General features: G+C 43.3%; 1 protein-coding gene and 1 pseudogene across 1 annotated transcript in view; both read left to right on the top strand.

Moving 5' to 3' along the window:
* Positions 1-3913: 3913 nt before the first annotated feature.
* The window catches only part of NIPAL2 (NIPA like domain containing 2), a 61399-nt gene continuing 41651 nt past the window's right edge, over positions 3914-23661 (top strand). The window contains exons 1-3 of the mRNA XM_070392059.1: positions 3914-4140; positions 19153-19221; positions 21979-22150. Coding sequence (XP_070248160.1) covers positions 4030-4140; positions 19153-19221; positions 21979-22150 — 352 coding nt within the window. The 5' untranslated portion in view covers positions 3914-4029. The remainder of the gene's footprint in view (positions 4141-19152; positions 19222-21978; positions 22151-23661) is intronic.
* On the top strand, positions 19955-21970 carry LOC138992997 (elongation factor 1-alpha 1 pseudogene; annotated as a pseudogene).

Raw genomic sequence — 23661 nt, forward strand, 5'->3', positions numbered from 1 at the left:
TTGCTCTGTCCACATCTCCGAAGCAAGCCATGTGGCCAAACCCTGTGCACTGGGGACATCAAGGCCGGGGAGCCATACCCAATGTGCCACACTCCCTTTACCTTTCCGAACCTAGGCTCTAAGTGTGGACAAAAGCGGGGCGCTATAATAAATCTAACTCAAAGTACCCTCACAGGGTGATCTGATTGCAAATTTCTAATGTGGCAGGTCGTGGTGGATGGTCATGCCCCAAGCATATAACTTCTTTAGTAAAAGGTTTCTATTTGCCTTGAGCGAGCCCTGTGCAACGTTTTTGTGCATCTAGGTTAGCACATGCTTCTTTTCAAGAGCCCCAGGAGTCACGTGTACATCCTGGATGTGAATCCCTTGTCAGTCATATGTGTGACAAATGTCCTCAGTTTGTGGTTTTTCTTTTTAGGCTTTATGTTCTATTGATGTATGAAAGTCCTTCATTTCATTGTAATTGCATGTATCAATCTTCTCCTCTGTGGCTTGTAGTTTTGTTTGTTTAAGGAATCCTTCCCTATCCTGAGGTGATAGACAGGAAAAGCCAGGACTTACCGAGGACTTTCTACTTTTCAGTCTTCATTGTCTGCCTTTGGCAGACGATGAGTGCAAGGCACAGAGAAATTAAGCCACTTGCTCAAGGTCACACAGCAAGAAAGCAGTGGAGTCAGGATCTGAACCCACACAGGCTGTCTTTAGCATGTGCATTTTGACAGCTGCTCCAAAGAGTTGTAGAGATCGTGTCATGCTATTCTAAAATGCTTATAAAGTTTTGCCTTTCTCCTTAAACCATATAATCTGAAGTTGCCTTTTCTATATGAAGTGAGATACCTGAATTAATCTTTACTGTAACAACTACCTTTCCCCTTGGATATTCATCATTAATGAAACAGTGTTGACTGATTCGTGCTAAAGATGAATTAAAGGAAGGAAGGAAGGAAGGAAGGAAGGAAGGAAGGAAGGAAGGAAGGAAGGGGAAAGAAAACACAAAATAAACTAGTGTGTGGATGCTGCAAGAGGTGATCCCAGCCCGGCTGGTGCTGCTCAGTGGTTGAGCATTGACCTATGAACCAGGTGCTCAAACTTCGATTCCTGGTCAGGGCACATGCCCGAGTTGCAGGCTTGACCCCCAGTGGGGGGCGTGCAGAAGGTAGCCAATCAATGATTCTCTCTCATCATTGATGTTTCTATCTCTCTCTCTCTCCCTCCTTCTCTGAAATCGATTTTAAAAAAAAATGTTTTTTAAGAGGTGATCCCAGGCAAGGCGGGCAAAATGTGACCCTGTTCTCTAAGTTCACCATGAAGTCCAGCTTCGAAGGATGTGGCACCAGAATGGAATTCTTTGCATTAACTGAGGAAGTCAAAGCTCCACCTTTTCAGCGCTGAGGACAGGAGGTGATCAAAGGCCTTGTCCTCCTGCAAAGTGAACAGCATATCCCCTGAAGACACCCCGGCAAGAGGCAGAGGCCATCACAAAGTCCTGAACAGCCTCCAGCTCCGCCTCCACCGCTGGGACCGAAATAGCTCACAGCGCACTGTGCTGCCTCCTTGTGAACCGTGTGGGAAGGAACGCCGGTCACGAATTCTCTGTCCCAACCACCCCCGCTCGCTGGGACAGCCGCGGCAACTGCAGTGGCACCTCGGAATGTGCAGAACCGCTGGTCACAGGCTACACACGTCTCACCTATTCTGCACCACGTCATGTCTTTCTCTAAAATTAGAGGTTTTAAAACAAATACCAAAGAAAACTGAAAAGGATTTTTTCAATTAAACAATGAAATGGGAATGAGCTGAGTGTAGCAGAGGATGGGGGCCAGATCATAAAGGGTCTCATAAGCCAGGCTTAAAAAGTGTGAACTTTATTGCGTCAGTGGGGAGGTTTGGAAGCATTTTAAACAGAAAAGTAACACGACCCATTTATTATTTGCTTGTTAGGGGCTGTATGACCCGTTGCAATCTGGCTCGTAGGATATACTGAAGACTGGTTGTGCCAGGCTCTGCTGGGGTTGCCTGCCCACTGCCTCCTGGTTCTTCCTTGCCAGCTGAACATGCCCAGCCTCCCGTGCAGGTAAAACATACATATGTGACCCAGTCCTGGCTCATGGGACCTGAGAGGGAAGGCGGCCGGGAGGATTCTGAAAAGGGTTTTCCTGTCTAATAAAAAGATGCATCAGGAGAAATGCCCACCTCCTTTCTAAATGTGGTCAGGTTTGCATGTGATGCCTGGAGCTGCCGCCATGGAAAGGGACAAGGCCAATCCCTCAGGGATGGCAGAGCAGGAAGATGGAAATGATGACCTCATAGAGCCATAAATAGCCACATTCCCCTGAAGATAACAGGTGCTTGTTGTTGAAGCCACTTTTATTTGAATATTTGGTTCCTTGGATCCTAAAGCATTTCAACTGAAAGAACCATGAATAAAATTGCCACAAATTTTTGTGGTATATAGAACATACTAAAAAGAGACACTCCCAGATATTTACCCTCCTATATAATAAAAATCTAATATGCTAAGTGTCCGACCGTTCAACCAGTCGCTATGATGTGCACTGATCACCAGGGGGTAGACTTCCAACCGGTAGGTTAGCTTGCTGCTGGGGTCCAGCGGATCAGGACTGGGCAAGACTGGCTGGACACACCCTGGAGCCCTCCCTCGGCCCCTCCCTGGCCCCAATCAATAGTGCACCGGTGGGGTCCCTCGGCCTGGCCTGCGCCCTCTTGCAATCCAGGACCCCTCAGGGGATGGCGGAGAGCCGGTTTTGGCCAGATCCCCGTGGGCCAGGCTGAGGGACTCCACTGATGTACAAATCTGTGCACCAGGCCTCTAGTTTGAAATAAATGAGCCTCTTAAAATTGGAATTATCTACCATACTAACTGCTCACTGAACATTTTGGGTGCTCAAGCAAGAAACCATACAACTTCTGAGATGACATGTCTTGTTCTTTTCTCTATCTGAAATTATTATTCCTCATTTTCTTCTCTCATTTGCACATTTCCCCTAAAAATCACTGGAAACGCCCTCTTCTTTTGAAAGTCTCTCTTTCAGGAAGTCATGGCAGTCAACGCACATTGTATGAGGAGAATCTCAGCTTGGTGTAAACAACAAAAGATTTGCAAGTTCCAGCGTTTGGGGCAACGATATAGAATCACAAAATTCTACAGGTGAGAGAAACCTTGCAGAGAGAAGCCTTTGTAGTAGCACGGCACGGACTGAATACAGGTAAACCCAGAACATCTGGTTAGGGCTCCTTAAGACCATTAACAACAATGACCTCCCAGCCCGAACTCTTACATCAGCTGAGGGCAACTCCTCAGCAAGTCCTCCTGGTTCCCTGTGAAGGAAACCCCATCGGGTCCCAGGCACAGGTTGGGGTCCTCCGGCTCCCACTGGGGGTCCTCTCCTTCATTGCAGGAAGCCTCTAGCCAGGACTGGCGCTGAGATTTCACCCATCCAACCTTCATCCTGGGGCTGCTTACAGTATTTGGGGAACTCGCGACTTTTCCACATGCAAACAATTTAAAAACACAAGTGAGAAGCACGACTGAGCGATAGGGAGCTGGAACTGCCAGGTGGGACTGGCGAAGGCAGCTGCTTTGGTCAGCCTGTGTCTCCCCTCCTCCCCATTCACCCCGCAAACACTGGCTCAGCGCCACCAGCAGGGCCGGGCGGGCCTTTGGCGAGGGTCTCGTCGCCGCCCTGACAGGTGCGGACGCCCTGGCCCGCGTGGTGACCAGCCCGGGCGGAGTGGCCCGCGAGGAGGCGGAGCGGGTGGGGCTCCCCGCGGGCACAGGCGCGGAAGGAGGGAGGGGGCAGGGGGGAGGGGGGAGGGGGGAGGCGGGGCGGGCGGGGCGGCAGCGCACCTGCGGGGCGGGCGGGGCGGGGCGGGAGCCAGGTGGCCGGGAGCACCCGCCCGGCGGCGGCAGCAGGAAGAGGAGGCAGCGCGGCCCGGGCGGGCGCGCCTCCTGCTCGAGCCTCGCGGAGCAGCCCCGGGAGGCGGGAGCCCGCGCCGGAGCGAGACCCGATGGCAGGCCCCGGGGGCGCCGCCCTGGACGAGCTGTCCCGGAACTTCACGTACGGGGCGCCGGGCGCCGGCAACGGCTCCCTGTCGGGCGCCTGGTACCGCAGGAACCAGGTAAGGGCCGCCGCCCGCCTCCCGGTGCGCACCCGCGCAGGCCCCTCCTCGGCGCCCTCCCGCCAGCTCTCAGCCCGCGGTCCACGTGGGCCCGCCGACCCGATGTTTGCACACGCTGACGTCACTGCCCCTCGAGTGGGAGAGCGGGCGGGGGCGGGGGACCCCCGGCTTCCACCCCCGGGCACCAGTCGCCGGCAGGGGGGCGCGCAGATCCGCGGCTCTGACCTGCACACGTCATTCCTGGGCCGCTGGGTCCAGAACAGTTCGCCGTTCCTCCCGGAAGGATTCTTGGGGTGCGGGGTGAATCCTCCTCCACTCGTATCCCCCAGGATCGTGTCCCAGTTAACGACAGGGACAGCCCCTTCTCAGAAGCAGGGGACGCATGGGGGCCCCCGCGCAGGTGCCCCGCTGCGCGCCCCGCGTGTGCGTTCCCAGAGCCTCTGCCGCCCCCCGTGTCCGCGCGCAGCACCGTGCTCTGGGGGGCACTCCCCTGGCTCCCCCCTTCTTTCTCACCGGCCCGTTTGGAGCACTGCCAGCCCAAACAACACCTGTTTGCGCTGCAGATAAACATTTAACAACAGCCACGGGCTTGGAGCTGCCCTTTACCTTGGGGCTTGGTTTAAGGTCAGGAAAAGGGCTCCGCGGGCGCTGCTCTGGCTGCTTTTATCGCTTTCTAGTGGGGACAAGTGATCGAGAGGGTGGATGGCAGGCTTCCGTGTTACTTCGTTCCGGTTCTTTAACAAATCCGTGGGCTCTTTTATTTTACAACAATATAGTCACAAAATATTTGTTGCTGCTGGTCTAAAGCAGGGATTTTTAACCAATAAGCAAATGTCTAGGATCCTTTTATGCGTAAAAGGCGTTTTGAATGTCGGCTTCTTGAAATGTTGAAATGTCATTTTCAAAAATGTAACACAAGATTATTTATGTAAAGACAAAGTAAGCATGTTCACCGTAGCTTTCCACAGAGGGGAGTGTTGCTTTAAGTCTTACCACAAAATATACTCAAACAGGAAAAATGTGGGGCCCCAGCACCTCTTGATGACTGTATGTAAGCTATTCCCTGTCTTCTTCTCACAGGAGTTAGAAAATGGCTTTCTATGGGAAGATCTTTGAGTATATGTTATAGTACGCCAAAGCTAGTAGATGTTATGAGTGTGTTATAAAGTGCTTATGCGAGAAGCACTCCCAATAAGAGTTTAGGAATGGCTTTTTCTCTTTTAGTAAAGAAATTAGAGTGTTAAGTACCTGTGAGCTACCATGGCATCATCCAAAACAGGAGACACCATTGTTTTCACAGTGGAAACTGCTGTCGTCATTAGTTTTCCTCTATTTAATGTTTCCTGGAATTCAAGACTGTCTTGGCTTTCTGACGCCTGACTACAGATGACCATGTGACATAAATGTGAGGACTTGGTTTGCAACTCTTGATTTGCCTTTGACGATATATTTATACAGGTTAGAAAGGCTATATCCAAAATATGCTAATTGAAATTACTCAGCTGACATTTAAACTATAGCTAGTTTGAGGTAAGACCATATCTACTTTTCCCATTACTGTGCAAATTTAGGCTGTCTTATAAGACTGTCATATTTTACCCTTTCAGTAATTGCATTTGTTTTTAAGCAAAAGTAAAAATTGATTTCTTTATTCATTTGGCCAACAGTGTGTTGAATGCCTCTAGTGCTGGCCAGGCCAATAAAAGTAAAATGGAGTTTAATTTTTCTTTCTTTTTGACTTAACTAAAAATAGAAGGCTGAAAATGAGGGTGGCTGAAGAAAAACAAAATGTGAAATAAAACTTTAGGACTCCCACACTCAAAATTAGCCTTGGTTACTGGAAAGCCAGCGTTTAATCAGTTTTATCACAACTTAAATATTTGGACAGTGTCTGTTGACTGATAGCCCCACTCTCTGTGTCTCTCCAGTGATAACCATCAGATCCGATTAATTAACCTCACTCCTAGAAAAAGACCAACTCTCCTGAAACAATTCTCTGTAAGAGATGAATAGTTAACAGTGGGCTCCTAGAATCAGTGTTGTCTCAGGGGATGACTTGAGTACTTACTTAAAGGAGGAAACTTCAAAGCAAGCAGAAAGTAGTAGTAGGAGAAAAAGTAGTTGTGGGGAAGATGTTTTGGGGAGCCAGGGAAGTGAGGCCTGCCTATACAAGTGTGGATGCAGTAGAGTTCTACAAAGATATTTTATTTATGTCTGAGCCACAAGTTTTCAGTATAAAAGGACAATGTTTCTAAAATGGTTATTGCGCTCCCTGCTTTGTACAAAGCACTGTAAGGATATTCAGCATACAGTAGTCTCCCTCCATCCTGTGGGGCTATGTCCCAGGACCCCCAGTGAGTGCCTCAAACCACAGATAGTACCGAATCCTTGATATACGATGTTTTTTCCTATACATACATGCCTGTGATAAAGTTTAATTTATAAACGAAACACAGTCAGAGATAAACAGTAACATAGCAGAATAGAACAATTGTATCAATACACTTTGGTATTAAAAGTTATGTGATTGTGGTCACTTTCTCAAAATATCTTATTGTAACTACCCTTTACTTGAAATAAATGGCGTGGTGTCACAGGTTCGGGCAATCCCTTGCTGAAGTCTTCCTAGAGCAGTGATTCTCAACCTTGGCTGCACATTCGAATCACCTGGGAATCTTTAAAATCCTGATTTCTGGGCCTCGTCCTCCGGAAATTCTGTCTCTTTGTTACTAGTGTTGTGGCCCCACCCCACAACAAAGAAACAGAATTTCCGGAGGATGAGGCCCAGAAATCAGGATTTTAAAAAAGATTCCCAGGTGATTCTAATGTGCAGCCAAGGTTGAGAACCACTGTTCTAGCAATACTTGGCCCCCTTTCCCACGTGGTAACTGTGAGCTGGAGTTGACAGTTTAGAACAGCTGTGCTCCCCACATAAGCCTCTATCTTTGCTCTCATCCTTGGACCTATTGGCCCTGTAGGCAATTTGCAACCAGTGTTAGAGACTGTTGTCTATTCTTCGCTGTTGACTGGCTGAGTGTTCTTGGGCAAGTCACTCTGAGCTTCACTTTCTTTACCTGTAAAACTAGGTGTGAAATAGTTCTCCAGGCCCCAAATGCCAAACCTCCCTAGCCGGTTTGCTCAGTGGGTAGAGCATCAGCCTGTGGACTGCAGGGTCCTAGGTTTGATTCTGGTCAAGGGCACGTGCCTCGGTTGCAGGCTTGATCCCCATCCCTGATCAGGGTGCATGCAGGAGGCAACCAGTCGATGTGTCTCTCTCATCATTGATGTCTCTCTCTCTCTCTCTCCCTCGCCCTTCCTCTCTGAAATCAATAAAAAATATATTTTAAAAACTAAAATAAAAAATTAATGCCAAATCAACAAGGTTTTAGAGGAGATAGAAGAATGTGGGAAATAATGTGAAGGAGTTTTGCTACTGGTTCTTTCGGTTTATGCATAGCAAATTGCTAAATATATAAACTCACAAGAACATTGTCAAAAGGTTCATACTGCATAGGGTGAATGGAAATTCAGAATTTTTGATGTCCTGTATTTGAACTTTTGATTTCCAATGACTTGAATTTTTAAAGTCAACATATTTCAAGGAAAACTGATACAACTTGGCAGGGAAGAGGCAGAGCAAAGAGACTGACATTTGTTATGCATTTACTGTGTGACCCTTCATAGCTATCATCTCTTTGGAGCTCCCAACAACCTCGTAAGGTACACATTATCCTCACTGCTCATGTCAGGAAACTTTGCGCTAAATAACTTGCCTCAAGTTCTTACAGCAAGTAGGTTTAACTGCAAAGCTATTTTTATTCCATGCCTGAAGGCCATTGCTTAGAAACTAGGCTTGAAAAGAATGTGGTGGTGAGAGTAAATGGGGGGAGGGGGGGGACGGGGGGGGGGGAGGGAGTGAATGTGGCTTTTCACAGTGTTCTAAAAAAAAATGGCGTTAGTTTCATATCGCCCCTTTATTGATTTTGCTCTCCCTCCATCTATCTCTTTTCTGCTGGTAGCTGCATCTTACTGTCTCTTAAAGAAAGAAAAGTGCCCAAACTTACAAATATTCAAAGGGCCAGGTACAGGTCGCTGAACCTCTCCATTTCCTTCCCAAGAAAAATCTCTTTTTTGGTTTTCTTTTAATATTGATTCTTTTTTTTTGCCTTCCTTATGTATATAGCGTGCACATCCCCTTTACCCAATATTCTGTGAGATATGTGTATAAGGCAGCAAGAAGAGGGAAGAAAGAAACGGATTACCTCAAAGCAACTCTGTCAGAGCTTTTGTAATAATAATGAGAACCCCGTGGTTCTTGTTAGAGGAGTGGAGTTTTAATGCGCGTGTGGGGTTTGGCAGACCAGGTGTTTGCATTTAAATCGACCTGCTAGCCTCTTTATGGCTTGGTTCATACCAACTAGTGTGAATATTGGCATTGATGCAATCAGAAAAATTCGGGCTAGGGGCAGCTTTGCCGGTTCGTGGGTTTACAAGACTCAGTTTCCTCATAAATCATGTTTACAGGAAAAACAAAGGGAGAGAATGAATGGAGAGAGAACTTGTAGATTAAAATAGACCGAGCCGACCCATTTGTAATTTTCTGAGGTACCTCCATACCGCTTTCCACGGTGGCTGCAGCAGTCTGCATTCCCAGCAGCAGGCTTTCCAGGGTGGCTGCAGCAGTCTGCATTCCCACCAGCAGTGCACGAGGGTTCTCTTAGTGATTCCACTTCTGGGAATGTATCTGAAGAGACCTGAAGCGCTAATTTGAAAGGATATACCCACCCCTACGTTCATTGTGGATTATTTACAATAGCCAAGATTTGGAAGCAGCCCAAGTGCCCATCAGTAAACGAGTGGTTAAAAAAGTTGTGGTACATTTACAAATTGGACTACTACTCGGCCATAAAAAAAAGAGGACATTTTGCCTTTCATGATTGCATGAGTGAGAGTATTATAATACCGGGAGAGTATTATGCTAAGTGAAGTAAGCCAGTCCGAGAAAGGCAAGTACCATATGATTTCACTTATATGTGGAATCTAATGAACAAAATAAACTAACAAAATAGGAACAGACTCACAGATACAGAGAACAGACTGACAGCTGTCAGAGGGGTGTGGGTAGGGGAGCTGGCTGATAAAGGGAGAAGGATTAAGCAACAAACAAACACCTGCTAGACAGAAAACAGTGTGGTGATTACCAGAGGGAAAGTGGGATAGGAAGAGGTAGGAGAAGTAATGGCGATGGAAGGAAACTTGACCTGTGGTGGTGAACACACAATACAACATAGAGATGATGTAGTATAGAATTGTACCCCTGAAACCTATATAATGTTATTGACAAATGTCACCCCAATTCAATTTAAAAATAACTAAATAAATAAAATATTAAAAAATAAACGAAATAAAATAGACCTAACAGTTCAATCAGATAAAAGACAACCTTCAATTGCAGTATTTCGGGATGCAGACTTGGGTGATAGAACTAAAAGGAAAAAAGCAAGGGAGTGATGGCCATAAAGTCAGGCCAGTGGTTCCTTTAAGGAAGGGAGAGGATGTGATGAGATGGGGAAAAGGGAGGGCCTTGGATAGATGCCCAATTCCTGTTTCTTGATCTGGATGGTGTTATAAGGGTGTTTGCCTTATAATAATTCATTTTATTCCTCTATATCATTCTCCTTGCAGTTGTCTGTATCTAGTCTACAATTTTAAAAAGTTTAAAAATAATGTTAGCCTTGCTGTGACTGTTCAGCTCACATGTTTTATCCAGATCGTGTGGGAAATGCTATGCCGTATTTATTTTATTTGCTTATGAGAATTATTTAAATAATTTCTGTTTTAAATGTTGGCGATGGTTCAAATTGGCATTTGAGAGCTTACCATGGCAAGGATGACATTCCCCCCAAGATATCCTTTTGTTCTTGTCTTCTGCAGTTTTAAAAGCTCAGTCTTTGTACTGAATGTGTTAGCAAGTTTCTTCATTTCCCCTACTTGTAGCTTTCTCTACTGAAATTACAATGATAATAGCACTATATACCTATAGAGATGGTGTAGGAATAAAATAAGAGGATGTATGTCAAATACTTAGCAAAGTGCTATTCACACAGAGAGCACTCAATAAGCACTAGCTATTAGTAATAGATTGCAGTCCACCTAGATTATAAGAAATTTCATAAAATGTGTAGTACTTCTAATAATTAGTAATGGGTCTTAGCTCATTACAAGCGGACATAAGAGAAAATGTATCAGTGATTTGATGAGATGTTGCTTTCTTGAATCTAAAATCACTGCTTTCTCTATACCTCATACCTTTCTCACTCCCTTTGATATTTGCCTCCCCTTCACTCTTCAGATGTATTCACATTCCAGAACACTTCCTAATTAATTTTCTAGTTGGAAAACGTGTCTTGAAATACTAAAGCAAGGGTTCTCCACGTGCCTTTTACCACTTTCCAGGCCTCTGGGTTGGGGATATGGAAACAGCTGACAGATATTTTGGTGGCAGTAGTGGGATCACATCTTTAGACACCAACTGTAGTTCAGCCCGCCAGTACGACCAGCACCCCTAGCCTGGGAAAGTTCATACAGTGTTAGTATTAGGACTTTGATGCCATTTATTTTAGCTTGGGTTCTTTTTTCCTGAAAGTCCAACATTCCTCTATTCAATTTATATTTTTTTGTTTGTTTGTTTGTTTGTTTGTTTTGTTTTTGTTAATCCTCACCTGAGGATATTTTTTTCCATTGCTTTTTCAGAGAGAGAAAGGAAGGGAAGGAGAAAGAGAGAGAGAGAGACAGAGACAGAGACAGAGAGAGAGATCAATGTGAGAGAGAGACATCAACTGTTTGCCTCCTGCACATGCTCTGCCTAGGCCAGGGAATGAGCCTGCAACCCAGGTATGTGTCCTTGACTGAAAGGGAAGCCGCAACCCTTTGGTGCACAGGCCAGTGCTCTACCACTGAGCCACACCGGCCAGGGCCAGTTTATACCTTTTATAACCCGCCCCCACCACCCCTGTGTTCCGTCCGACAGACTTACATTTTACCCACTCTGTCCTGAGTCATGAGAGTGTCGTAATTGCCTGGGGACTGGCAGCTAACACTCCACTGCCCCTCCACATAACTCTCACCACGTGCACACCTGTGAGACGTTTGCCTCACCTTGTCACATCCCTGGAACTTTGGTCACTCCCAGCACGGCTAACATATGTCTAGTTATGCACTCCACACCTCACTGACGATTGTGTTTGTCCTCGCATGACTCCCCAGAGACCCGCCCTGGCCTTGGCAGGCCATAAAGAGCTCTGCCTAAAATGAACGCCCTGCTGCCTGCCTGCCTGCCTGCCTGCAGACACACTGGTGTCTTAAATCACCTACTCTGCACCTCACAGATTGTTTCTTCTTTCCATAACTTGGACCACCGGCCTTCCTTCTGTAGCTTACAGTGGGAGCCCATCTTTCTTCTGGCCTTTGTACTTGGCTTCCCTACCAAGAATGCTTTGTTTGAATTGAGGCTTCATTTGCAAGTCACAGAAAACCTAACATTTAACATTAACTGGCTTAAATAGTCAAAGAAATTCATCCATTTGGATGACATAAAAGGCCAGAAGAAATACTGGTTCACATAAGTCTTGATTCAGAGGCTTTAACAGGGTGGTGGACACTCAGTTTCTCACCCTCCTCTTCAACCTTTGTTCCTCAGGGTTGTGGATCCCATGTTTAGTAGGCTTGCTGCTCTACCCTACATTTTCCAGAAGAGAAAACTCAACTTTCTCAACCTACTTGGGCTTTAGTCTGACTAAACGAGGTTAGGTCCATGTCCTTTCCTGTCAGTCACCACGGCTAGACTTACCTAGACTTACTGGGCTTGGTGTCCCCAAAGAACATGGGAACCCTTGGCAAGGGCTGGATGAAAGAGGGTCCTGTAACCAAAAGAAAGAGATACCACGTGGCCCTAATGCAGAGCCCACCAGGATGGCTTCCTTCCTCCTCCCGTGGGTGAATGTCTTCTCGGGCAACTCCCAGGTGAACACCCCTCCCAACTCACCTGTGACCTTCCCTCCATATCCTGTCTCACAGGAGCAACCCCTGAAATGCAGCTCCGTATTTAGCCTTCTTGTCCTTGTGAGGGGACGTGAGCCATAATCTCCTTCATAACGTATAGGATCAAGTTCTAAAACATTTTTGCTACCATCATCTCTAAGCAGTGACTTATAAAAGAACTTCCAGAAAGGCCTGTCTTTCCTACTGATGTCAAAGTCAAAGTGATTCGGCTGGCAAAGGCAGTGCCCCTGGCTCAGTCCCTGTCTTGCCTCTACCTGACTAGCAATTTTTCACCGTCAACAACCACCTCTGTAGTAGGCAGGAATCTCCTACGAGATAGTGAATTTAGGAAAAAAGGGATGGTGTGTGAGGGCAATGCTGTATGGAGTCCTAGAAGCCATTTAGCGTTGCCAATATCTCATTGAAATCCAAGGAGAACCCTGTGAATTCTGGGGGGTTCTTTATTATTTTAGGCCAGCGGTTCTCAACCTGTGGGTCGCGACCCCTTTGGGAGTCGAACGACCCTTTCACAGGGGTCGCCTAAGACCATCGGAAAACACATATATAATTACATATTGTTTTTGTGATTAATCACTATGCTTTAATCATGTTCAATTTGTAACAATGAAATTGGGGGTCACCACAACATGAGGAACTGTATTAAGGGGTTGCAGCATTAGGAAGGTTGAGAACCACTGCTTTAGGCTCTGGACTTGCAGAGCTCGGATTGTTCCAGGGCTGTTTGGAAGATAGATGCGCTGTGTTCCCTTTTGTCACAGCCCACATTAAGCTTGATCAGCTCATTGACAATAAGAGCCTGAATGCAACCAACATTCCCCTCGATACAAATCATAAGCAGAGAGCCCTTCTCCACAGAGCAGTGTTGGGAAGTGATGTCAAAGAAATCAGAACACGTAGACTGTGTCCTCAAAATGTAGCTACATAATGTGGGGGAGAGAGAAAGAGAGAGAGGGGTGGAGGAGGGGGGAAGAATGCTTTAGAAATACTTGAAAAACAACAATTGAAGGACTGGCGTGAAGCTGCCCTCTTATACGACCTGATGGACACTTTATGGTAAGCTTCCAGGACTGACATGGTAGTACAGTTATGTAATTGTACATAAGAGAGCCAAAGAAGAGGAGGAAATATTGCCATATACCTTTGGATATGACAGCCTGAGTCACAGCAGCAGAGAAACATGTGGTTCTCTGTGACCACACATGTAGACCATTTTATTATTCTTGTGAAAGACACATGCAGACCCAAGTCACAATCGCCACTCATAAGTTCTGTGGGTGTCATATGTAGGTTGTGTGGGTGTCATATGTAGGTTGTGTTGGGATGTGGCTGCTGGATCAGTAGGATGTGAGAACTTAGCCAGGAAAGGGGGGCTTGGAGAGAGGAGGTATCACCTTGGCTATAAAGACTGGCCCTTTAGAGGCAACGCAGAGCCCAAGTAACAATGCCCAAGAGGTGCAGGCAACTTGAACTGGATCCCGGCCTTGCTGTCAGAAAGATCTGGTCTGGTGGGCGGGGAGGGCCATGGGAGCCTGGCAGACATCTATCAGTGAGTGGCAATGCCATGGTCCCGCCCCCATACTGAGGCAGAAACTCTCCCAGCGGCTGGGGCCTGACATGGACAATAGAGTTCAGTCTCCAGGGGGATGGATCTGGCAAAATATAGCCAGAGATCAAGGCAGGCATTGCTTTCAAAGGGGACATGTGCTGCAGAAACCCAGACAGGTGTGGGCAAAGACTGGTAACTAAGCCAGCTCACAAGTTTCCAGCTTTAGGGTAGGAAGCCTCTTCCAAACCCCGGGCTGGCCCTGCAGAAGGCAGCCTGCCATCTGCTTCTTTGGAAACAAAAGATTCCAGATTTTTAAAATTATGATGATGACTACGTTCTTATAAAATGTGAAAGTGAGGGGAGCTTATATTGATCTGAATGCAAACAACAGTGTTCAGAATGTCTGTCCTTGTTACAAAGATCCCCTTTCCATTATATGGGATTGATTTGTTTTGTAATAGAACCAAGTTTAAGACTTCCTTAACTGATATCTCACCTTTCTTGACTATTCTTGCTCTCCTTTTAACAAAGTGTTAAAAGCCCCCAAAGGATGTGTTATTAAATGTATTACTTTTCCCATAAATTTGTTCTGAAACAAAATTTCTCAAGAGCAGAGCCCTAATGGCTTCTTAGAAAGCTCGGTAAGGCTTATTCTCAGTGGAGTTCAGTTTTTAAAAATAATGAATGTACAATTATGTAAGTAACTGTGTTCCAGAGTAAAAGAAAAAAAATGTAATAGTTTTTAATTGTATTGGAAAGCAATATGTTGGGCTTTTTTTTACCTAGGTTTTAAGGTTTATTAAAACATGGCATGGAACAATAGCATGAATATGCTGTGTTATGTAACCCTGGCCTTCTTTGCTGGCTTTAAATCACTAGATTTGGATTCAGTGTCATGAGACAGTCTCAGGAGAGAAAGGCAATAACCATGCTATTGTCTGAGTTTATGGGTTTGTGTGTGTGGGGGGTATGTGTGTGTTTAACTCATAGGCACAGACAACAGTACATATTGTGATTACCAAAGGGAAAGGAAGTTGAAGAGGGTGAAAAATAGGGGGAATAAATGGTGATGGAAGGAGACTTGACTTGGGGTGATGGACACATAATACAACATACAGATGATGCATTATAGAGTGGTACACCTAAAACCGACACAATTTTATTCACTAATGTCACCCCAATAAATTAAGTAAAATTAAAATAAAGGAGCCAACCACAAGAAGGACAATGGAAAACAACAAACAAAACAACCAACAAAAACAACAACAGAAAGAGGACAACATTCAAGGAGAAAATGCCTTAGCGCTTGACTGCAAAGTGGGAAGACACAACTGTCAGGAGTATTAAAATCTTGCATCTATAAAAAGGCTTGAAAACTATTTCACACGGGCACCATCGTAGGAATTCATAGATGGATGCTGTGTTGAGCATCTCAAAAGAAAGGGCTAGATTCCAGCCTCCTGAATATCTCCAGAGGAATGTTTTATGACACGAACTCCAGAGTCTGCAGGCAAAGCAGTGAGCTAGCTGTTCCCTGTGCTGGGAATGCTCTCCCCTCCTCTTCCTGGAGTGGCTTCTTCCTGGTGCTCCTATCTGAGCTACATGCTGTCTTCGCAGAGGCCTTCTTGCACCCTCTATGACATTACTGTATGCTCGTCTTCCAGTTTTTACTAGATGTATTTTCTTGTTCATTTGTTGCTGATCTGTCTCCAAGGAAAGCAAACTATTTGAGAGCAGCGTCTGTCAAACATGCTCTCTGCTGTAGCCCCATAGTTGGAACTCATAGTTGTAGTAGGTACTCAATAACTATTCCTTGACTAGATGGATGGGTGGGTGGGTGGATGGATAGATGGATGAACAGATGAATTACTTTACACAAGTAAATAATTAAAAACGAAAGGCAACAACCTTGCAGCATACAATAAGCAAGATAAATTAAAAATCTGTTTGCCTGGCCGGTGTTGCTCAGTGGTTGAGCAGTTGGCCTATGAACCAGGAGATCAGGAGGTCATGGTTCGATTCCTAGTCAGGGCACATGCTCGGGCTGCGGGCTCAATCCCCATTGGGGCCTGCAGCAGGCAGCCAGTCAATGATTCTCTCTCATCAGTTGATGTTTTTTTATCTCTCCCTCTTCCTCTCTGAAATCAATAAAAATATATATACATATATATTTTAAATCTGTTCCTGACTGAAATTTTTTCTTCTTTTTCACATATGGGATTTTAGTTTTAACTCGGCTTGGGTTAGTGTTGCAGACAACTTAATTACATACAAGGGCAAGGAGATTAGTGGTAAGGATGTCCAACCCATTCAGTCATCTGAAAAGCATTGCGTATTTCAGGTTGTCCTGCTATGAATGTGAATATTGTTACTTCATGGCCCTGGTGTCATGAACTCTCTTCACTGCCCTTACCTACTTCTTCTCTGAACTCCGGAAGTAGTCTCCTCCTTCCTGGAATTGGTCTTCCTGCTCCCTGTTCTTGCTCCCTGCCAGTCCATCCTCCACACTGCAGCCAGGAAAAGACTGAAATATAGATAGCTACTAGTACATTTGTAGCATTTTAGTTCTCAGGGCAAAAAACAAAGCCGTAAATGTTTTGTGTTTTCAAAATTATTTTTTATAACAACTTTCTTAAAATATAATTCACATCCCCTACAATTCCTCGTTTAAAGTGTACAATTCACTGGTTTTAGTATATTCGCAGAGCTATGCAGCCAGCACCAGTCATTTTAGAACATTTTCACCACCTCAGAAAGAAACCCTCCACCCTTTCGCTTAAACCCCACGCCTCCCATCCTTCCCAACCCTAGGCAGCCACAAATCTGTTTTCTGTCTCTGTAGATGTGCCTGTTCTCGGCCTTTCAGACAAATGGAGTCATAGGCTATGTGCTCTTTGCGACTAGACTTTTCTGCACTTGGCATAAGCTTCTCAAGGCTTACCTAGGTCGTAGCATACATCCGTGCTTCCTTCCTTTCTGTTGCTGAATGATATTCACTGTATGAATGCACTACATTTTGCTTGCTCGTTAGGTGATGGACGCTTGAGTCATTCCCACTTGGGGCTATTATGAATAATGCCGCTATGAATGCTTGTTGTACAGGTTTTTGTGTGGACATATGTTTTCATTTCTCTGGGATATGTACCTGGGAGTGGAATTGCTGAGTCAAATGGAAACTTAACTTTTTGAGGAACTGCCAGACTGTTTCCAGAGTGCTTTTACATTCTATGTTTCCATCAGCAGTGTGAGGGGGTTCTGATTTATCTACGTTCTTGCGAACACTAGTTATTATCTGGCTTTTTATGTTAGCCATCTTACCCGGTGACAAGCTGGTATATCACCGTGGTTTTGATTTGCATTCTCTGATAGCTGATGATCTTGAACATCTTTTCATGTGCTTATTAGGCATTTGTCTTCTTTAGAGAAATGTTTATTCAGACCCTTTGCTCACTTTTGTTTGGGTTGTCTTTTTAGTCTTCAGTTGTAAGAGTTCTTTATGTGTTCTAGATGCGAGTCCCTTATTAGATATATGATTTACAAATATTTTCTACTATTTTATGGGTTGTCTTTTCACTTTCTTGATAGTGGTTTTTGAAATCAAATAGTCTTCAATATTGATGAGGTCCAAATTATTTTCTCGTTTGTTGCTTATATTTCTGATGTTTTACCAGTAAGACTCCATGGCCAGGTCCAAAGTCATGAAGATTTACTCCTATGTTTTCTCCTGAGATTTTTGTAGTTTGGGCTCTTACATTTAGGTCTTTTGAGTTAATTTTGAGTTAATTTTTGTACATGGTGTGAGGTCAGCAGCTGTGTCATTTTACATCCCCAGCAGCAAAGTACAGGGTTCCAATTTCTCCACACCCTTCCCAACACTCGTTATTGTCCTTTTTTTTTTAGACATCCTAATGGGTGTAAAGTGATAGCTCGTCGTGGTTTGGATCAGCATTTCTCTAATGATTAGTATTGTTGAGCATCTTTTTATGTGCCTGTGGGCCATTTGTATATTGTCTTAGGAAAAATACCTGCTCAATTCCTTTGCCCATTTTTAAATTGGAGTGTTTGTTTTGTTGTTGAGTTATAGGAGTTCTTTATATATTCTGGATATCAATCTTTATCAGATATATGAGTTGTCAATATTTTCTCACATAGGTGGGTTGCCTCTTCATTCTGTTAAGAGTGTCCTTTGAGGCATAAAAGATTTTAATCTTGACCAAGTCCAATTTATCTGTTTTTTTTTCTTTTGTTGCCGTGCTTTTGGTGTCATAGCCAAGAAATCATTGCCAAATGCTGCTACCAATTTCTAAACACTTGCCCTGGTGGCATTTAAACTACTCAGTGAATTGTTTAAGGAATTTTGAAGTTATTTCCATTTATCATCTTACTTTTATAATTATGGGAGATTTTCATAATTTTTCATTCAGTCCTAAACTTCATCTGAGTCTTTATTTTCTTGATTGCTGCCAAATGCATTTAACTGGAAATCAAAAGCATGGAAATAGCACATTGTCTTATGATACAATTGTTCCCCATGAGGAATAGCGATCAAAATTATTGCCAACTGCCTTTATTAGGAAAAGAAAATTCTTAACTGATTAAAGACTTGGGATATTGTATATCAACTATTCAATGGGTTTTTAACTTTTTTGCTTCATTTTTTTTTAAATACGGAATTTCACTTCGGCTCATATAAACTTCTAACACTTCAAAGACATTTTGCATTCTGAAAAGGGTTCCTTGTGGTTGTAACGTTCATTTGAAATTCAAATAACTCCTTGGAATTTGAAGCAAGCTGGAAGTTATGCACTATAGAAGAAGAGGGGGGGAAATCCCTTAAATCATTGCTAATTTATCATGCTGGAAGATATTCTACCTTAGTATTTAGAGAGGAGCTGCTAATGCATCTTTTGAAGTCATCAAATAATAGATGCACTATCTATAGCAAACATCTTGGGCAATGTGAAAGAAATAATTTTTTAACCTATATAGTTCTTGTTTTAAACCACTATACATATGTCCAAGCAAGTTTTGTTCAAGCCCCTAATTTTGTATAGTAGATGATATTAAAGACCCAATAAAAGCCTAAGACATGGTTCTTTTTCCTCAGAGTTCGCCATCTATTTATAGAGCCTGATGATACACATGACAATATAAAAGGACTAAATGGGATGCTCACTGTTTAGAGTCTGAGAAAGTAAAGATGGGCTACTAATCCTAATAAAGTCATTATTCATGTTTCAAACAACCCTCCCATATGGATGCCAAATAAATATTTGCTGAATGAACAAATGAATGAATGTATCAACCTAAAATTTTTTGCTGTTTGGGGTGTTGGTTTGTATTGTAGTAAATATTGTACAAGTCCTATTTAGCACACCATTTAAATAAAACATTTTCTTTTTCAGTTTCACCTTTTTGGAGTTTTGCTGGCTGTTTTAGGAAACTTGGTAATCAGCATTTCCCTAAATATTCAGGTAAGAAGAGCTTACTTTTCTAATTCTGAATTTTTCTAGCACATGACAATTTTAATGGGCCATGGACACTTTTGCCTTCTTGGGCTTTTCCTTCATTAAAAATATAAAAATTATATTTTATGACCTCGCCAATATAAAGAGAAATATAATCCAACTGGATTACAGTCATGTTTTCTCTTCTTGTGATTTTAAAAGAAATTAAATAAATGTTTTTGTGGTGCTCTTGATAGTATTGTATACCGTAGGCAAGGTGTGTAGGTGGCTTATGAATTTGTACCCCACTTAGAAAGATACTCATAGTCTTGGCATAAGCTAAGATTTTCTTTAATGTTCCATGTTTTCTTCTAGTACTTTTATTGTTTTCTTTAAAATTTTTTTAAGTAATGTAGAATTGTACATACTTTGCAATAAGGAAGTTCAGTTATCATAAAATCAATAAGGCAATAGGGCTTTATTCAATGGCCAGTTTTTCAGGAATTTATATGTTTAAAATACAAAGAAATACTCAAGCCAGATATAAGTAAGACTCTCCCAACCTAACCCTCTGCTCCCAAATCATTCTGCCATGGTGTGTTCATTGCGATAGCTACTTTGATTCATAAATTTGAATCTCTTTTTAAAAGGTTTTTCTTTAGTAAATTATTAACTTCATTTCAATTATGTTTATTTTGGCATCTGGACTTTTCGATATTCTGAAATAAGTGTTTTGGAGCAAAGGCTTTACCACCAGAACACAGGTGTCGTGAAAACCACCACTAAATGAAAACCAAAATGGGAAAGGAAAAGACTCATATCAATATCATGGTCATTGGACATGTAGATTGCGGCAAGTCTACCACCACTGGCCATCTGATCCAGGTGTGATGGGACTGACAGAAGAACCATCAAAAATTTGAGAAGGAGGCTGTTGAGATGGGAAAGGGCTCCTTCAAGTATGCCTGGGTCTTGGAGAAGCTGAAAGCTGAAACATGAACATGGTATCACTACTGATATCTTCCTGTGGAAATTCGAGAACAGTAAGTATTATGGGACCATCACTGATGCCCCAGGGCACAGAGACTTCATCAAAAACATGATTACAGGCACATCTCAGGCTGACTATCCTGTCCTGATTGTTGCCCCTGGTGTAGGTGAATTTGAAGCAGGCATCTCCAAGAACGGGCAGACCTCTGAGCATACTTCCTTGGGTGTGAACCAACTAATTGTTGATGTTAACAAAATGGACTCCACTAAGCCGCCCTGTAGCCAGAAGAGATATGAGAAAATTATTAAAGAAATTGGCACCTACATTAAGAGAATTGGCTACAACCCTGACACAGTAGCATTTGTGCCAATTTCTGGTCGGAATGGTGACAACATGCTGGAGCCAAGTGCTAACATGCCTTGATTCAAGGGATGGAAGGTCACCCGTAAAGCTGGCAATGAGGGTGGAACCACGCTGCGTGAAGCTCTGGATTGGATCCTGCCACCACCTGGCCCAACTGACAAGCCCTGGAGTCTGCCCCTGCAGGATGTCTACAAAATTGGTGGTATTGGTACTGTCCGCGGGGGCCGAGTGGAGACTGGTGTTCTCAAATCCAGCATCATGGCCACCTGTGCTCCAGGCAGTGTTACAACTGGAGCAAAGTCTGTTGCGATGCACCATAAAGCTTTGAATGAAGCTCTTCCTGAAGACAGTGAGGGCTTCAGTGTCAAGAACGTGTCTGTCAAAGATGGCACTGTGGCTGGTGGCACAGAGATGACCCACCAGTGGAAGCAGCTGGCTTCACAGCTCAGGTGATGATCCTGAACCATTCCGGCCAGATCAGTGCTGGCCATGCACCGGTGCTGGGTGATCACACAGCTCACATTGCTTGCACATTTTCTGAGCTGAAGGAGAAGATTGATTATCATTCTGGGGAAAAGCTGGGAGACGGCCCTAAGTTTTTGAAATTTGGTGACGCTGCCATCGTCATTATGGCTCCTGGCAAGCCCGTGTGTGTGGAGAGCTTCTCGAACTATCCTCGTTTGGGCCATTTTGCTGTTCGTGACATGAGACAGACAGTTGCTGTGGGTGTCATCAAAGCAGTGGACAAGAAGGCAGCTGGAGCTGGCAAAGCCACCAAGTCTGCCCAGAAAGCTCAGAAGCTAAATGCACGTCATCCCCATACCTGCCACCCCACTTCTTAATCAGACAGTCTCGGAACTGTTTGTCTCCATTGGCCGTTTAGGTTTAATAGTAAAAGACTGGTGAACGATTCATGCCTTGTAAAACCTTCAGAAGGAAAGGAGAATGTGTTATGGGCCATTTGGATTTTTTTGTGTGTGTGGCAATTTTTAAATTGTTTTTAAAATCAGTATTTTTTAATGGGAAAAACTAGCTTGACCAAAGATCTGTCACAGAATTTTGAGACCCATTAAAACTAAGTTTAATGAGAACAAAAAATAATAAAATAAGTGTTTTGGTCAAGGACCAAAAAGTCACTTAACTCCTTCCCATACACCTCAACTTTTGATAGTATTGATACTTATTTTACAGAGTTGTTATGGGAATGAAGCAACATTCATATGTGAGAAGGCCCTGGGAACTATAAAATGCTACATCAGTGTGAATCACTTCTGCTGCTCATGTGCTTGACACAAACACAGAAGAAACATAATCATTGCTCTACAATGATCTGGCAAATAAATGTTAAAGCCACGATGCAAATTTATAGGGCCAGCATTTTTAAAACAAGTTTTAAATATCTTCTTATTTACATTCTGATTTACTTCTAGAAATATTCTCATCTTCAGTTGGCGCACCAAGAGCACTCAAGGCCATTCTTCAGGAGCTTGCTGTGGTGGGGCGGGGCTCTCCTGATGGCCCTCGGAGAGACAGGGAACTTCGCGGCCTACGGATTTGCCCCCATCACTCTCATCGCTCCGTTAGGCTGTATGTCTGTTGCAGGTGAGCCAATTTCCTATGTTTTGACAAATGGAAATTTTAAGAGATCAGAAAGTTGATGAAAAACATACAACTTAAAAAAACACACGCAGGAGGGAAGAAGGTTTATTCCTGTCTTCTTAGCATGTTAACTTCACACAATATACTACTCATTTCAGTTCTTCACTGTCATGCTGCCACATTAACCATGAATAAACTTGCATTTGGTAGCTTGACCGCTGTGCATAAAAGCCCAATTCGCAGCCTGCGTCTTAATAAATTCACAGTAACAGCAAATGTTATGCTGTTCTTGTTAATTATTAACGAATCAGCTCAAAGCATCTTGTAAAACAATTTATATTTTATTCATATGTTAAACTGACATTGCATGTACTTAGATTCATTGGTGCCTGATCTCGACTCCATAGGTTAGCATCCCTTTTACATTAAAAATTAAATATTTGTTTCTTTTAAAATTTATATGATTTACTGAGTACATTTAGAAAAGGGAATGTGAGATGTTGCTAAAAGACTAAAAAAGGAGCAAAAATCACTGCTGAAAAAGGAGAACAAATTCTCTAAACCTCGTTAAATCAATAAGATCTTTTTATTTTTGCTCTCTATTTGCTGCTATGGAAACAGCATGTTTCTAAATTTCTGTGAATGTGGAAACCATTGATATAGAAACAAGAGGCTGGTTATTGTCTGGTAACAACTAGATCAAGCATACCATGTGCTTACATATCCCAGTTTTGGTATTTCTCCTAGCAAGTATAAAATAGACTTAAAGAATGCATCGTTTGAACTGAAATAATGTGTATTCATAGAGAATTTCATTTTGTTTATCAAGTAGTTTCCCCTTCTTAATCATTCAAAATATTTAAATACATTTATGATCTATGATGATAAACACTTAGCAAAGACCACTTTTTTAATTTCTAGAAGTTGTTCCGTTAAAATCGCCATGCTGTTACTACTCTGAATAGGCTCACAATTAATGTAATTCTTTATCATTTTTAACATCCTGATAAAAGGAGCAATTTGGGTATGTCTTATCTTCCATTTAGTATACATACCATGTACACAGACGTCCTAGATTTTATTTTCAAAATCTGAGAAATAACATAAAAGATCTAGTTATATTGTCAACGTGGGACTTCAGGCCCCCAATTCCCCAATTGTTCTGAATATGTTATATTATTCTTCATAATGACTGTATATTTAGAGCCGATCTTTAGCTTTGTTTCTTTTTCTGCTTTATCCTCAATTTCCATGAAATAGCTAAAGGAAAAAAGTGTCCAGGCATAATAGTTACCGGGGGCCGGGCTGAGGGCACCAGATTGTACTGAAATTCTCCATTGATGGCCAGATACCCAGTCCTGGGAAATCATTTTTCTGGGAACAAAATAAAAGAGAACTACTCTAACCAGCTGAAAGCAAGAGGGATATGGCTGGATTTGTTGTATAAACTTGAGACTTCCCAGGAATGAAATATAGCCAGGCCTCCTGGGACCTGAGGTGGAAATTCAAAAGTT

This window comes from Myotis yumanensis, unplaced genomic scaffold (genome assembly GCF_028538775.1).
Source record: "Myotis yumanensis isolate MYYU_CA2020_CCGP unplaced genomic scaffold, mMyoYum1.0.hap1 SCAF_15, whole genome shotgun sequence".
NCBI lineage: Eukaryota > Metazoa > Chordata > Mammalia > Chiroptera > Vespertilionidae > Myotis > Myotis yumanensis.